Source organism: Heterodontus francisci, chromosome 8 (genome assembly GCF_036365525.1).
Source record: "Heterodontus francisci isolate sHetFra1 chromosome 8, sHetFra1.hap1, whole genome shotgun sequence".
Taxonomy (NCBI): domain Eukaryota; kingdom Metazoa; phylum Chordata; class Chondrichthyes; order Heterodontiformes; family Heterodontidae; genus Heterodontus; species Heterodontus francisci.
The window spans coordinates 119,735,572-119,752,847 of NC_090378.1; the positions used below are offsets into that span (position 1 = coordinate 119,735,572).

The following is a 17,276-nucleotide window of genomic DNA, read 5'->3' on the forward strand; positions in this document are numbered from 1 at the left end:
GTTGACAGGGCATGCTGGAGATGATAAATAAGTTATAGCAACAGGAGGCAAAGACGCCACTGACCATGTGCAGCCTTAAGCAGACAACAGAAGACTCCTTCCACACCATGACTGCTGCCATGTCCCAGGCATATAAGCTCCTGGCAACATCTATTAAGGTGGCGGCGGCCCTCTTGATGAGCCAGTTCCCACTGAATGGCGCTGACCTGTAATCCCTTGTCACAGCCATGACATCCAATCAGCAATGGCAAAGCAAGAGAGGGACCAGGGAATGGAGACTGTCCCTGCCCCTGGTCCCTCGCAGGAGAGCAGAGGAGTTCCAACGAACCCTGAGACGGAGGAGACGAGGCAACGCACCAGATCTGGGGCCCCTCTCCAGGTGATTCCAGTGTGGACGCTGACCCCTCCGCCACTCCGCCAGACCCCTGTAATCCCCCCCCACCTCCATTCAAGTATGAGAGTTCAGACCCCTGTAATCCCCCCTCCCACCTCCATTCAAGTATGAGAGTTCAGACCCCTGTAATCCCCCCTCCCACCTCCATTCAAGTATGAGAGTTCAGACCCCTGTAATCCCCCCTCCCACCTCCATTCAAGTATGCAGAGTTCAGACCCCTGTAATCCCCCCTCCCACCTCCATTCAAGTATGAGAGTTCAGACCCCTGTAATCCCCCCTCCCACCTCCATTCAAGTATGAGAGTTCAGACCCCTGTAATCCCCCCTCCCACCTCCATTCAAGTATGAGAGTTCAGACCCCTGTAATCCCCTCTCCCACCTCAATTCAAGTATGAGAGTTCAGATCCCTGTAATCCCCCCTCCCACCTCCATTCAAGTATGAGAGTTCAGACCCCTGTATATCTGGACTTACTTTCACTGTCAAGTTCTCCTGCTTCTGATGTCCCATCGACTCTTATGCTTGTGAATGGGACAGCACGTGATGACTGACCATTCAATGTAAAATGTGGAAGTGTGCAGTGAGAGGCGGCGAGATGCATAATCAGGAGAGTTAAGTAGTGTTTTACATACAGTAATTGAGGTGCTGCTGCCGTGTGACGGGGGAGTGGGTGCCGGACCGAGGTCCCACCGCTGCCAGTAATATGCGGTGGGGCCTTCTCGGTGTCGTGGATCGAGCCGAGCCTCTCCCACAAGCATTTTACGGACCACACCTCCCCCCACAACCCCTCACCATGACCCAGGGTGTGGAGGGGCTGGTAAAATTCAGCCCATTGTCTGCAGTCAGTTGAGAGGTGAAAAGTGAATATCACTTGTCTGTAACACAGCAGATGTTTTTCTTTTTAATAATGCAATGTGAATGTTTCAATTGAGTTGGCCTGATTTTGTTTGTTCTTGCAAGTCTAAACAAGCAGTTAGTGCCTGAAAACCCACCTCTTTCTGCCATTCCTTCCCTTTGTTTGAAGGCTGACAAAACTGTCTTTTTCTGTTCAGAACCTGCCCCACAAGTGGCTCGGGTCCAATCTTGCTTCTGAAGTTTTATGCAGATAAACAGAGTGTGTAAAGGAGACGGGCTATTGTGTGGCCAGAACAGTGGGCTGGAGTTTATCATTCCGCCACTAATCGGGGTCAAGAATTAGACATAACATTGTATTTGAATTCTAGCTGCAAAATGTCAGCAGCTGCTCCAGAGGGATTTACTCTGTTTTGGGTTTGGTTCTTCCACAGAGCAATTCAATCCAAGACTGGGTAGAAGAGATAGAAGAAGGAGCCAGTTACAATGTCATCTTGAAGGAAGAGCGGATACAGCAAACACCCAACAAGAGTGCAAGATGGCAGGAGGTGAGTACAGTTTTTTTTCCTTTCTTCCTTTCCTCCTCTGCAAATAACAAATTGACATATATATAAATGCCGATATCAGGATTATTCTGGGGCCTGGATAGTTATATTGTAGAGATTAGATGGGAATTGTCCATTCAATTACATCTGGAATATATTTACCAAAAATTTGGTTGATAGCGTATTGAGGACCGAGGGATGGAAAAAAAATTGCAGCAAGATGTAGCATCTAATGTTAGCAAGAAAACTTAAGCTTTCCCAGCTTTCCCATCTTTGGTAATTGCTGTAAATGTACTTGTATTCATCTTGTTGATCAGTTATTTCCCAATAATTGATTATGGTCATGTTTACATGTGTGCTTTCATATTTAATCTAATGCAAATTTCAGATACATCCAGTGCGCTCTATTGCCCAGAGGCTTGTGTGACTTTGGAACTCTCTGTCTCTGAAGGTGGTGAAGGCGGAGTCATTGAATATTTTTAAGGTGGAAGTAGATGGATTCTTGTTGGGCAAGGGAATCAAAGGTTATCGGGGGTAGATGGGAGTGTGGAATTCGAGATACAAAAAGATCAGCCATGATCTTATTGAAAGGTGGAGCAGGCTCGAGGGGCCGAATGGCCTACGTCTGCTCCTTATTCATATGTTCGCATGTTCATATATTGATATTACACAGCAGATTCTTTTTCCAGTGATCTGGAGTGTCAATCAAATAATTTACTTTACCAATTCTCCTGACTACTTTATGTGGATCACTGAACCGTACTTTCAGCGGTTCACTCTGTAAAGGCAGGAATATTAATACCTCATCCCCTGTTTGAAATGTTCGGGTCTTGGCATGCTTGTCTGTCCATTTCTTCATGGTCATTTGGGAAGCTTTAAGGTGTTCCTGAACCACTTTGCAGGCTCTCATGAGCTGTTCCCAGACACGGATATGTAATGGAACACGGAATATTCATCCCTCTGTTCTAAAAACTTTTCTTTAATTAGTTTTAGAGGACCTCTTATCTCATGTCCATAAACTAATTCAAAAGACCTGAAACTGGTTGACTCATTAGGCGCATCCCTAGTAGCAAACCAAGGAAATTCTATCCCTTTATCCCAACCATGATATTACGCCCTGATCATCGTTTTGAGTGTCTGATGGTACCTTTTGAAAGTTCCTGTGGCTGTGGGTGGTAAGCTGAAGACTTTAACTGTGTTATACCCAATTTCCACATCACTTCCTGAAAAAATTTAGACATAAAATTGGAACCTTGATCCAACTGAATTTCAATCAGTAATCCATATCTAGTGAAGAACTGGGTTAACTTCTCTACCACTACCTTCGCAGAAATTGTTCTCAAAGTATGGTCTCTGGGAACTGAGTAGCCATATCCATGATGGTGAGTATTGTTACGACCAGGTGAGAAGGGGTCTAGGGATTCCCTCTCAGCCTTTGCCTGGTTTATCCGTATCAGGGTTTAATTTTAAAATACCTTTAAAATAGCTCTCCCTTAGTGAATCCTTGTTCACCGCTCCAATTGTAAGGCAAAGAAATCAAACAGGTTTCTTTAGATTTAAACAAGAAAGGCAGAAGTTTATTAATCTTAAACTCTAATGCAGTTAACTATGAATATGCGACGTGACAATGCGAGCATGCATACATGATAAACACACACGCAGATGGAAGGAATAAAGAGGAAAAGCTTGAGGCAATATCTGGTGGTTACCATCCTTTAAGTTTAATGTGGAGTCTTTGGTTGCCAGGAAGTCTTGCAATTCGTTGCGCCTGAAGTCACGCTTCAACTTGTTCCAATGTAGGAGTCTTTTCTGTCTTGAGGTTTACGTGTCTTCCATGGGTCCGGTGGCTTGGGAGAAGGTGAGAGAGACAGCCAGGAGAGAGAGTCTTTCTTATTCCAGGTTCCTCTTCAAAATTGCCTTCTGTTCCTTTCTCTGTTGTTTGACATTTCAAAAAACCCAGGTTGCCCAGCAGGTTAGTCATCCGACTAGCTCCTTATTTGGAACAGTCTCACCTGAGAGGTTTGTGGACTTCAAAGATCTCGGTGGGGGTGGGGGGGGGTGGGGGTGGGGAATGGGGTGTAATGCTATCTCTTACCGACGAGATGTGGAACCGTTGTCAGACCAATCTCTGTTAATTGAATCGGTGATTAATTCCTTTGTCTCTCCATGCACTGTATCTTAGTATGCAAATATTCTTCCAGCCAGGTTTCTGGTGACCTTCAAACACGTTATTTCTTCACTCCAGCAACAGTTTAAAACCAATGTTCATATGACAAAATCAATATGCCTCATTCTTGGCAGGTGGGGGTCGACATGACAGTATATATTGATATTCCACTTCTGTTTTCGGTTAAGACACTACACAGGATACCAACACCCTACTAAATTGTTCCCCAATAACTGGTATGGAATTAGGGGTGCTGGTTTTATGGCAGGTTGTGGTTTTCCCACAATCTGGCACATTTGGTAAGTTTTACAAAACTGCATCACTTCCTTGGAACAATCTGGCCAGTAGAAAGTTGACATATATGTGATTGGGTCTTCCGGATCCCCACATGTCCCACTATAGGAAGTTCATGGGCTATCCTTAATAGTTCCTGCTGATATTTGGGCGGTGCCACTATCTTCGTTCACAGGTCTGTGAGGAGGTCTCCAGTTCCTCACCAGAACCCCATCTTTAATATAGTAACCTCCTGGAACTCATTTTGCCTCAGCTAGAGTTAGAGTGGATTGTGCCACTTTATTTAATTCTGGAACGGCTTACTGAGCCTTGATCAAAGAAGACTTACTGAAGATTTCCTTCGGATTACCCAACTCCCCAAAGAAAGTTTCAGATGTTCGGGTGTCAATTTTACCTCTGACAATGGAACTTGTTTAGCCATTGCTCGTGTCACGAAGTATGAAGGAAAAATTCCTGGAAACTTTTCCGGCAACTGTTCTGACACTTTAACTTCACTTGTTTTTTCTCTCCCTCCTGGAGAAGCTTCTACCTTTGCTCTGGCCAAATCATTCCCCAGGAGTAGGTCAACTCTGTCTGCAGGCAAACTATGGACAACACCTACAGTTAGCATTCTAGACATGAAGTCACACTCCAGGTGCACCTGATATAAAGGTATGGGTATGTACGCCCCCCCCGATACCATTCACTCAAAACTTGGTATTCAATGCGCTCCCTGGTGGAAAAGTCATGCCTTTTTAAAATTCATTCATAGGATGTGGGTATTGTTGGCTAGGCCAGCATTTAATTGCCCATCCCTAATTGCCCATGAGAAGGTGGTGGTGAGCTGCCTTCTTGAACCACTGCAGTCCATGTGGGGTAGGTAGACCCACAGTGCTGTTCGGAAGGGAATTCCAGGATTTTTACCCAACGACCGTGAAGGAATGGCGATAAAGTTCCAAATCAGGATGGTGTGTGGCTTGGAGGGGAATTTGCAGGTGGTGGTGTTCCCAAGCATTTGCTGCCGTTGTCCTTCCAGGTGATCAAAGTCACAGGTTTGGTAGGTGCTGGCTAAGGAGTCTTGGTGCATTGGTGCAGTGCATCTTCTAGATGGTGCACATTGCTGTCACTGTGCGTCGGTGGTGGAGGGAGTGAATGTTTGTGGATGATGTGCCAATCAAGGGGGGCTGCTTTGTCCTAGATGGTGTTGAGCTTCTTAAGTGTTGTTGGAGATGCACCCATCCTGGCAAGTGGAGAGTATTCCATTACACTCCTGACTTGTGCCTTGTAGATGGCTTTGGGGAGTCAGGAGGTGAGTTACTTGCTGCAGGATTCCTAGCCTCTGTCCTGATCTTGTAGCCACGGTATTTATATCGCTACTCCAGTTCAGTTTCTGGTCAATGGTAACCCACAGGTTGTTGATAGTGGGGGATTCGACGATCATAATGCAGTTGAATGTCAAGGGGAGATGGTCATTGCCTGGTGCGAATGTTACTTGCCATTCCTTATCAGCCTAAGCCTGGATATTGGCCAGGCTTGTCATTGACTGACCCACTGTGTGTTTGTGACATTTTCTGTTCTTACTCAAAATGTGTATAATTTTAGCCACATACCCAGTTGCACTTACTGTAGAATAGGTAACAGTGGGGAGATCAGTGGTTTCCTGGAAGAAAAATTGCATGATCCTGAATTTTAGATGAGCCTGTATGAAAAAATAGTTTCAACAGAAACTGAGGCTGATTGCAAGTGCACTAAGAAATACAAGACTGATTACTCTAGAGTAAAAGAGCAAGCTGCAGGAATAAATATGTGCACGATTATTGGTAAGTAATGTGTGATTAATCTGGTGGTGTAAAGTGTTTATTGACTGAAGGAATAGATGTGATTTGACTAAAGCTGGTGTTTTGAGTTTGCAGAAGGCGAGCGACATTGCAATGCACATAACTCCACAATATCTGATTTAGTAAACTGCATAGAGCTCTCAGTACCAGTTCTCCTTCCTTTATGTTGAAGAAAAGACAAAAAAGCAAGGATGGATTTGAAATAAATCACAAATAAATTTTGAATTTTCTGTCTTTCTGTTGATTACTGACATTGAGGAGTCAGCCGGGAGAAGTCGGTGGACATTACTGTGTGAGAGCTGAACTGACACGGACAGTTCAAGTTGAAACATCCCAGGTTAATGGCTGGCTGACTCCAATGATCATTCCATTCCCACATTATCACCTGTAGTAACCCCCCTGAAGACCAATTCTCCTGAAATCACTGTTCAATGAAAAAAAAACTTCAAGGAAAATCATAAAATTGTGAAGATGATTGGAATTCAACGTTCAGTTTGATGTCAAAATTAAGTTCCCCTTTCTGGATGTACCACAGGCCAGCTACCCACTGGTACCACATCCAGGCGTCAGCCTGAATACGGCATTGACAGTCCATTCAACCAGGTGGGGGTGCAGGGGTATTGCAGCAGGTCCAATCCTGGACTTGTCTTATGAAAATGCATACTTTTCAGAGAGAATTGCTGGATTGCAATCACTATGATTCCGAGCTGCTCTTTCTCCCCCTCCCCTTCCCCCCGCCATTCCTGAAGTTAATTGTAATACTGCTATTACTGCTCCAACTGAACAGCTTTGAGCCTGGGATATTCTTGTTCTGTCTCAAGAGGGGAGCTGTTTGTTTTTTCTTTACAAAAGCTTGGGAGTTAACCTAGAGCTGTTGGTGTACTTGAGTACAAAGAAATGCAATCATCTGTGAACCAGTCATGTGTCTGTAATGTTTCAACTTTAACTGTTAAAGGAGATCATTTCACTAATACATGAAATGACCAGTTCCTTTCCAGTAAGATTGAAAGGGTCCATATTCTGATGGATTTCCTTCCTATCTCTGTATCCTCCTCCAGCTCTGAAACACACAGGTATGTGGTGCTCCTCCAATTCTGGCCTCTTTGCATCCCTGAATTTCATTGTTGGCGACCATGCTTTCAGCTGCCTTGTCCCAAAGCCCTGGAATTCCCTCACAAAACCTCTCTGCCTCTCCACCTCTCTTCTCCTGTAAGACACTCCTGAAAATCGATCTTTTTAACCAAGCTTTTGGTGATGTGTCCTATTACCTCTTCATGTGGCTTGCTGTCAATTTTTGCCTGTTTCCATTCCTGTGAAGTACCTTGGAATGTTTTTACTATGTCAGAGATGCTATAGAAATGCAAGTTGTTGTTGCGATATCTTTTGTTGCATTGCACTAATTTGTTTTTCAACACCCTGTAGGTGGAAGGAGACCAAGTTCCTCCTGGTCACACCAGCAGTCAGTCAACAAAAAAGATCCGTGCAATAAAGACTGGCACGTTACAACAACTAGTAAACAATTTGTTGACAGCTTCTGGAGACGGTGATTCTAATTACACCAGAATCTTTTTGTCAACATACCGAGCATTTGCTTCTCCAGAAGCTGTATTGGATCTGCTGCTGGACAGGTGAGAGCAAAAAATCTTTGTTTAATGGCAATGACAGGATTCTTCAGTCAGGTTATTTTCATATCATGAATCTACCAATCTGGATAGGAATTACTGAAGACCATCTATTGCAAGTGTCAAAGTTCACTGCTCATGGGCTGGGTGTCCCTCCCAGTTTTTGAGAAGAAGGGCAATGCTTTACTGCATGGAAGCTCTCCTGGTACAATACCATCTAAACACTTCTGCTTTCAATGCCCTTTCGTGAAATGACGGACAGTCCATTCCTTACTGATGCCTTGCAACAAACATTGGTACATTCCAGGCTGTAGACTCAGTTAGACAGAAGTTATTTGAAGGCTAACAAAAGATTGTGCCCACTACATTTGGTCTTTGCACGTATTTACGTTTTTACCCGAATTCACAAGCAATACACGACTATTCTCGTGTTCAATGTGGAAAAATGTTAAAATCTCATAGTCTGTGACTTTCTTTTATATTCTCAAGCATTTGTGTAAGATACTTTTTAAAGAGGAAAAATTTGTGACTGTTTTGGACCCATCGGGCTGAATTTTACTGACCACCGCCGCCGCCCCCCCCCCGCCCACCATGTCGGGGGTCATCGCAGGGAAGCTCAAAAAATCCTTCCGGGAGAGGCGCGACATAAACCTCGAATCCGGGAAGGCCCTGCGCCATTTTACCGGCAGCGACGAGGCCTCAGGACGGCCCTCCCTCACCGCTCAGCAAAAAAAACCGCATTAACATATGTAAATAAATTAGAACGGAAGAATAATTACTTACCTCATTGTGACAGCCATCCCACGCCGATATTCTGGTCAACTGACGGAAATCCCACGCCTTCGGATCTCCATTCGGAGATCCAAGGCGTAACACTGGTGTGGAGGAGGGGAGGAGTGAAATTTTCAGGGCAGGAGGGGGTTGGAGTGGGGAAACCTCCAACTATTGGCTGAGGGGATGGTGGGAATGGGATGAGGGTCAAAGGTAACAAAGTTCAGGGCGGAAAGTTTGGTATCAGAATAAAAGTTTGTTTAGGGGAGATCGGGCAATTTATATATTGCGTACTCGTTGGTGGGTGGAAGAGTGGATTCAAAGTGAGATTACAATTTTTATTTTAATTTTTCACACACCGGCACCTTTAACAATGTAAATGATCTGTCAGGACTTTTTGGCCCTTGAAAAATGGCATTGGCGCCTGCACGGTGGCACCTGATGTCATTGCTGGGGACGGACCATGATATTTCGTGTGGAGGCTCATTAATATGGAGTGGGTGGACCATCCACCCCCTATGACGTAGAGGGTGTGGGCACTTCACCTCCAGCAACGGCATTAAAAACAATCATAAAATTCATTACCTGCCCTCTCCCCCCACCTCACAAAACACTTACCTTGTGCTCCGACCTTCCCCCCTCCAAAGTTCATCAACTTTAAACTTTACCCCTTCCCGTCAACCACTAGACCAATGAAATTAGTTTTACCCCACTCCCCCCACCCCATCCCCGTCCCGCACTGAGTAACGTACCTGCTCCCACCTCCCCATCAGTGTCCCACCTTACATCACCGGATGGAGATCCGATGGCACGGGAGTGACGGCCGCCGGCTCCAATATGGCACCGGAATGGACGGTGGGAGAAAGTAAGTATTTAATTCATGAATTGTACAAAAATATTTAAATTTAGGTTTCTATCGCCAATTGGCGGGGGGCAGGGGGGGAGTCGCCTCAAGACCTCGCCGCCAACAATGTCAGATCTATAGTTGAAAAGGAAAACATTGTCGATGTGTGGGAAAGAGTGAGACTAATTGGAAAAGCTGCCTCAAAGAGCCGAGCACAAGTACAGTCGGCTGAATGGCCTCATCCTATACTGTACGATTCAATAATTCTAAACTTGGAAATGATGTAACCATGCTACACCCCACTCCTCTCTCCCCACAAGGCTTTCCATAAATATGTTTTCATGAAGATTTGTGTATCATTGGGCAAACAGGTGCAGGCAGAGTAGGCACATAATCATGTAAAAACTGTGCAAAGGTAATGATATTTCAAGATAGTGTTGTAACATGCTAAATCAGAGTTAAAGTGAAAAGTTTGAACAAAACTAGCTGATTAAGGTTTGAAATACTGAATCTGTATCTTCAGTGTTTTTTTAATGTTTGACAGCCAATTATGGATCAAATACTTGTTTAAAATGACTTAATTTATCTTTTATGACCAATTGCAGGTATGGAGAGTGTGACTGGGAGGAAAATGATGAACAAAGGTCTCCTGAAACAAGAAAGTAAGTTCAGCCCGATGTGTGACTGAAGTATGCTTCATTCAGAATACAGTAATGTGAAAGGAAATTGCTGGAGAGCCAGCAGTTCCTGTAAATTTATATAGGAACTTCCTCATGAAGGCATCCCATAGCAGTACAGTGAACGCCCTGCCAGACCATAGCAATCACATTAAAGAAGCTGCTTGACTGCGTCTCTAATATTTACATTATTCTGAAAGATCATAGAGTTAAAAAAATATTGGATCAGCACAAAACATCCAAAACTCTTCAACAGAAAATTTCTTGCCCTTCAATATCAAGGTCTTGAGTTGTTTACCTCAGATTGACAATTCTGGACTAAACTCCCAGAGTAAAAGAAATGGCTTTCGCTCCTCCTGCCCCCTCGCTTTTTGCATCCCCCAACCCGCTCCCGCCAAGCCGCTCTCACTACGGTGTCCTGCGTACTTCCTGTGAAAGTTTGGAAAAATAAATCACCATTTAGTGCAATCATACATCCAGATTGTGACATGTTCCTGGTATCCTGGCTTTGGCAGAACTCCCATTCTGTTGCCATTGAATGTTTTGCATTGTGCCATAATCTAACTTGCCCATCTGGCTCCTGAATTCATGAAGTCAAGTACTTTGTCCAAGTAATGGTTACTCATGTTCAAATTGTGATAGTTGAAAGCTTTCAATGGTATTCGACAGCAGACAGCATCACATCCATGCAATTCTGCATAAATCATCAGAGATGAACAGGAACCCTGGTTAAGTTTTTGCACCCCACAAGATTGCTGAGATCATTTTAGTGCCCTGGATCTGGTCAGTTAACTGAGTTGAGGCCTGGGATTAAACCCAGGATTATTCTGGTCTGTACAGCTCATTAACTAAACTCAGAGCTATTAGAGAGGAAGGAAAGAAAATGCATTCAAATATCTTTCCTAGAAACAGCCCATAATTGCAAATATGTATTAAGCTTTGGTGATAATTGGAGGATGTGCATTATGAGAAATGCTTGATACATTGGTGTTCTCGATCAAACGTTAAGTTGTGTCTGCGATGCGCATTGCATGAGCAGTGCTCCATAATGAGCTTGAGGTTTTTTTTTAAAGTTGAGAGAGTTGAATTTTTTGTGCCTAAGTTTGGGAATCTGTCTCAGTACTTGTGCAGTGGTTCAATCTTTCAGCCTTGCACCCCACCCCACCCCTCAATCCCTGCCCATAAATCCTGGCAAATATAAAAACAGCCAAATATTAACATTGGGTTTAATTTAGAATGGTTCTATTTGGGTTCTGAATTTAATTTGGTGTCAGGCAGATGCTCCAAGACTGGAACCGAAGCATGCTGAACTGGACTAGATTTGGCTTGGAGAGGAGGAATACAGTAATCAGACAGCAAGGAAATAATTAGCTGGGATAACTGACATATTAGATTTCAGAAGGTTTGGGTTAAAGGGCTTAAATGTCTTTACATTACCATAAAACAAATGGTTTCATATCATTCATGTTTGTGAAATAAGGCTCCCATATTTGATTTATTTTGAAGGGTCTTTGCTGGCTTCCTCCCCTTTTCCTGATTGCTCCTTAGGTTTGGATCCTATTCTGTACCTGATTGATTTGAATCAGCATGAAATCTGGGCCTTCACATCTGTGGATGGAGATGGAAAAATTGGGAATAGATCCATTGTTGATTTATTGTGGAAGAACTGCTGCTCTCCACAGGCTGTGATGTCAGAGAATTGTAGAATGGACACCTTGTGTGCTGTATCATTCAACCATCAAGGCTGCCAAATGCTGACCAGTTGTTTCCATACTACAAAGAAGGAAGAAAAGGAAGGGGGGGGGGGGGGGTGGGAGGGGAGTGACAGTATTGATTTAAGGAGAATATTACAATGCTGAAGAGACAGGATGTCCAAGAGGGGTCAAGGGCAGAATCAATTTGGTTGGAGCTAAGAATCAACTGAGCTACCATTACACTGCTGGGTGTATTCTACAGACCACCAAGCAGTGGGAAAGATATAGAGGAACACATTTGCAAGGAAATTACAGAGGGGTGCAAGAATTATACTGTAGTTTTAATGAAGGATTTCAATGATCCTAATACAGACTGTGATAGTAATAACAAAAAAGGGCAGAGTAGCAGAAGAGTTTCTGAAGTGTGTTCAGGAGAATTTTTTGGATCAGTATGTTTCCAGTGCAATGAGGAAGGAAGCATTGCTGGATCTGGTTCTAGGGAATGAGGTGGGTCAAGTGGATCAAGTGTCAGTCGGGGAACATTCAGGAGACAATGATCATAGAACATAAGTGTTAGGTTAGCTATGGAAAAAGACAAGGAACAATCCAGAGTAAAAATAATGAATTGGGGGAGGGCAAATTTCAATGGGGTGAGAATGGATCTGGGGCCCAGGTGAATTGGAACTAAAGATTGGCAGGCAAAACCTGTCAACAATGAGCCGTCTTTAATGAGGATAATGTTCAGATACAATGGAGGTCCACTCCCACAGGGGATAAAGTAGTTGAAACAAAGCCAGAGCTCCCTGGATGATGAAAGTGACAGAGTAAAATGAAGCAGAAAAAGGGTGTATATGATAGATGTCAGGTTGATAATACAAGAGAGAACCTGGCTAAATATAGAAAGTTCAAAAGGAAAGCGAGAAAAAGAAATAAGAGCAGCAAAGAGAGTATGAGCAGAGTCTGGCAGCTAAGATAAAGGGGAATCCAAAGTCTTCTATCCACATAGAAACAACAAAAGGGTGGTGAAAGAAGAGGTCGGGCTGTTCTGAAGAAGGGTCAGTGACCTGAAATGTTAACTCTGCTTCTCTCTCCACAGATGCTGCCAGACCTGCTGTGTATTTCCAGCATTTCTTGTTTTTATTTTATATCAGTAGGTTGTATTAAAGCAGATGCCCAAAAACATGGTCAAACAAGTAAGTTTCAAGGAGTGTCTTAAAGGAGGAGAGAGGCAGAGAGATTTAGGAGGAAGCTTTATTCTGGAGCCAGGTGTCTCAATGTCTGGAAAAATGGACGCTGGATCCCCACGTTGTCTCTACTCCGGAAGGCCTGCTGAATCCAGTGCCAATCAGGCACTTATGTGGACAGCGGCAGGCCTTCCACAGGGGAAAGGACCCTGTCATTGAAAATCCCGCCTTGGCGAGCTGCCAGCCAATCAGAGGCAGGCAGCTGCAGTGCCACCGCTGAGGCCGAGGAGTGTCGCTGGATCCAGGCCAGAGGTAGGTCAGGGTGGGAGGCAGGGGGAGGGGGCGTTTGGAGAGGGGAGTCAGCAGTAAGGGTGCGGGTGTGGCTCTCAGAGCACCCACCCCCTCCCCCACCCTTTCCCAATGCCGGGTCCCCCGTTCAGGCACAAAGTACCTTTACATGAAAGAACTCCACTCCAGACCTGTGAAGCAGCCCGCACGGTTTTACATGTTGTGCTTCCCGTGTGGCAACAGGGTCACCTGTCACACGGTAAATTGCGACTGCGGTGGGAAGAGACCCTTAATTGGGGGTTAATTTCCCAGTTAAGAGCCTCAATTGGTGGTCGGGCGGGAAGGCCATTCACAGGCCTTCCTGCCCTGGACTATATTTTCACAGAGGCAAGATGGTAGCAGCAAACACCTCGCCACCATCCCAGCAGATTTTATGTTCTCCTCATCTCCAAACCTGCCACAAGGTAGAGCATAAAATTCCCCCCTTCGGGTGGAGTTTCCAGAGCTCAGGGCCTTGGCATCTGAAGGCCCGGCCACCATTGGTGAAACAATTAAAATCAGAGATGTTCAAAAGGCCACAATTGGAGGAAAGTAAGCAAAGTGCAGCCATGCATAATTAACCTGAACTCCGAAATACCACAATTGCACTATCCAAGATTGCACTTTCTCCAGTTCTATCACATCCTTACACTTTCTCCAGTGCCACCACCATCCAAGAGTACTTTCAGTGTCTACTTAGGAAGTGATGGTTTCAGAGACTGAAAGAATGATAATGAATCATGAAAGTAAATAATATAGTACAGTGCCGCTGATTAGAGATTTCAGATGACTCCGTAGGGACATAGTTTTGTTGAAGTATAATGTGGGAAAATGTGAACTTGTCAACATTGGCAGGAAGAATAGAAATGCAGTATTATTATTATTTAACTGGAGAGAGACTGCAGAACTCTGTGGTACATAGGGATCTGTATGTCCTGGTACATGATTCACAAAAAGTTTGTATTCAGGTAGAACCAGTGATGAGGAAGGAAAGTTGAATGTAGTCATTTATTGCAAGGGGAATGGAATGTAAATGTTGTTACGTTTTGCTACAGTTGTACAGGGAATTGGTGAGATCACATCTGGAATACCGTGTACAGTTTTGGTCTCCTTTTTTAAGAAGGGATATAATTGCATTCGAAGCAGTTCAGAGAAGGTTCACACGACTGATTTCTGGGATGAAGTGGTTATCTTGTGAGGAAAGGTTGGACAGTTTGGGCCTGTATCCATTAGAGTTTCGAAGTTTGGGAGGGTATCTTATTGAAACATATAAGATCCCGAGGGGACTTGACAGGGTGGATGCTGAAAGGATATTTCTCCTTTAGGAGTGACCAGTACTCGGGGAAACAGTTTAAAAATTAGGTCTCTCCCATGTGTAACAGAGATAAGAAATCTTTTCTCTCATGAGGTTGTTAGTCTGTGGAATTCTCTTCCTCAGAGAGCAGTGGAGGCAGGGTCGTTGAATATTTTTAAGGCTGAGTTAGATAGATACTTGATTAACAAGGGAGTCAAAGGTGAGAGTAGGTAGACAGGAAAGTAAAGTTGAGACCACAATCAGATCAGTCATGATCTTATCAAATGTGGAGCAGGCTCAAGGGGCCGAATACTCCTGCTCCTAATTCGTATGTTTGTATGTATGCATTGGAGATGGAGACTTTAGTCTAGTGGGACTACAGAAGAGTGCTTTCGGCCAAATTTTCTAGACTGCACAGTACAGATTAAATTCTACACATTGTGAGTCAGCAGGGTAGAGCCTCTTTAACTCAGTAATTTATTGTCACCTGGGATGTTGTTCATAGGGTACCGTCTCGTAGTGGTGATCTTTTGAATTGATTTTTCTTTTTAAACTTTTTCTGGAGGATTACTGGTTGAGTGTTTATTCAAGTCTATGTAATGTGTCCTCCTAAAGAAGTATGAAAATGGTTAAGATAGAGAGGCTTCCTTGACATAACAAATGAACCCTGGCTTCTTCTTCGGGTCATGTTTCCAGTGTGTTTTAACCTAGAGATGCTGTTTTCTTTAACAAAGTTAACTCGCCGCCCAAAAACTTTAAAATTTCCATGGCCTTGCCCTTCTATCTCTGCAGCCTCCTCAGGCCCAATACTGGAATTCCTGTGTTCCTCCAATTCTACCCTCTTGTGCATCTCCAGTTTCCTTTATCCTTCCATTAGCAGCCATGCCTTCAGCTCTCTGGGCCCTAAGTTCTGAAATTCCCACTCTAAGCTTCTCTCCTTTTCTAAGACACTCTTTAAAACCTACGTCTTTGAACAAGCTTTTGGTAATGCAGCTGTCTTCACTGAAGTGCATACCAATGTTTGCAAGAATTATAGTACTTCATTTCATAATCTGTATGTTTTGATAGCCAACATGATTCAGCAACCTTAAAAATGTGGACCATCAAGGTTTTGGAACTGATGTAAAAGAGTTTTTATCCCTGAATTTAATCTGTGCCATCTGACTTCAATGCTGTTGCACTGAATTCAGATGATGTGGAGACAGTTCCTGCAGTGCAAAATATTTCGACAAATATGAGGCATCTTTTTCTTTGAACAGCGCCAGTCTTTTACAGCATGTGAGACTGCAGATTACTGCACCCCCCGCCCACCCCACAACATCCTCTGCCTGCTAGTTTAATAGGAATGGAATCAGTTAGTCTCAGTAGAGCCCATGTGCCTGTATGATGGTCCACAGAATATGGAATTGCTGTGTAATTAGAATAGATATGTTATATATGCAACTTTTAAAATACAATTTCATCTGTACCCAGTAGTGGCAAGAGTCTGTAGAAGTGAAACTATGTGTTACTGGAACAGCACTGTCAGTCTCACTAAGTCTCAATTGTTGCAAGTAAATTGTTTGCTAATTGCGTGAAGAATAGTTTGCTTTTGGAGCTTATTCTTGGCAAAATATGAAGTGCCTGTCACATACCCCATCCATAAACTTCATGTCATTTAGAACTCTGTCCATATCCTAGTTTGCATCAAGTCCCATCACTCCTGTGTTCACTGACCTACATTGTCTCCTGGTCCACCAATGCCTCAGTTTGATTTTTTATTGATAATTCTCACTTTTATGTTAAAATCCCTCCACGGCCTCACCCCTCCCCATCTCTGTAATCCCCTGAAGCTCCAAATCTCTCTTGGAAATCTATATTTTCCACCAACTCTGGCCTGTTGTATATTTCTCACTTCCTTTTCCCCACCATTGGTATGGTTTTCAGCTGATTAGGCCACAAGTTGCATAAATCCCATCCCCTGCAAACATCTCCACCTCTCTCCTTTAAGAAGCTCATGACAAATCATTCACTGGCCAAGCTTTTGGTCACCTATCCTAATATGTCCTCCTTTGGCTTGGTATCGGGTTTTGTGTGATTAACCTCCTGTGGGATGTTTTATTATGTTAAAGGTGCTATTTCAGTGTTGTCATGGCATCACTGTACAACTGATCTCCTGTTCTGCTCATTTTTTATGACAAGACCAATTAAACTGCCTGGTAAGTAATGCTATATGGTCACCAGTACTAAACAGGGAGCTGAAAGTGAGTGGCAAGCTGACCATATTGGAGCATCTCATTAGATATCCTTAACTAGGCCTGACTGTCCTCTATTATAGGGGTGTCCAAGTCTTGGTGATCTAACCCTCAGAGCCCAAGCAACAAAGTTATTTTTATACTTATATTTTTTATTTGCTTGGTTTGTCCTGTTTGAATATTGTTGAAGGTTTATAAAGATCTTTTTGTAACCCACTTCTGCCTGACTGTTGGAGAAAGCCAAATCCGAACCCCAAGACCTGTTTGTATAAGTATCTTCAAATGCATGCAAAATAATTTTATATGAGCCCCAAGGCTCATATATGTAACCTCCAAAGATGAAAACTTAGGAACACCATTACCTCCAAGTCCCTTTCCAAGTCAAACTTCATCCTGACTTGGATTTATATTGCCGTTCCTTCAGCGTCATTGGGTCAAACTTCTGGAGCTCCCTACCTGATGGCACTGTGGGAGTATCTTCACCACATGAACTGCTGCAGTTCAAGAAAGTAGCTCAGCACCACCTTCTCAGGGCAACTAGGAATGGGCAATAAATACTGGCC

The 17,276-nt window shown here is 43.7% G+C and overlaps 1 protein-coding gene across 1 annotated transcript in view; it reads left to right on the forward strand.

Moving 5' to 3' along the window:
* The first annotated feature begins 244 nt into the window (after positions 1-244).
* The window catches only part of LOC137373255 (ral guanine nucleotide dissociation stimulator-like 1), a 58,571-nt gene continuing 41,539 nt past the window's right edge, over positions 245-17,276 (forward strand). The window contains exons 1-11 of the mRNA XM_068038104.1: positions 245-427; positions 1,678-1,791; positions 7,489-7,694; positions 9,233-9,324; positions 9,909-9,965; positions 11,529-11,665; positions 12,047-12,181; positions 12,829-12,867; positions 13,014-13,170; positions 13,299-13,405; positions 15,427-15,533. Of these exons, the coding sequence (XP_067894205.1) occupies positions 245-427; positions 1,678-1,791; positions 7,489-7,694; positions 9,233-9,324; positions 9,909-9,965; positions 11,529-11,665; positions 12,047-12,181; positions 12,829-12,867; positions 13,014-13,170; positions 13,299-13,405; positions 15,427-15,533 (1,334 nt within the window). The remainder of the gene's footprint in view (positions 428-1,677; positions 1,792-7,488; positions 7,695-9,232; positions 9,325-9,908; positions 9,966-11,528; positions 11,666-12,046; positions 12,182-12,828; positions 12,868-13,013; positions 13,171-13,298; positions 13,406-15,426; positions 15,534-17,276) is intronic.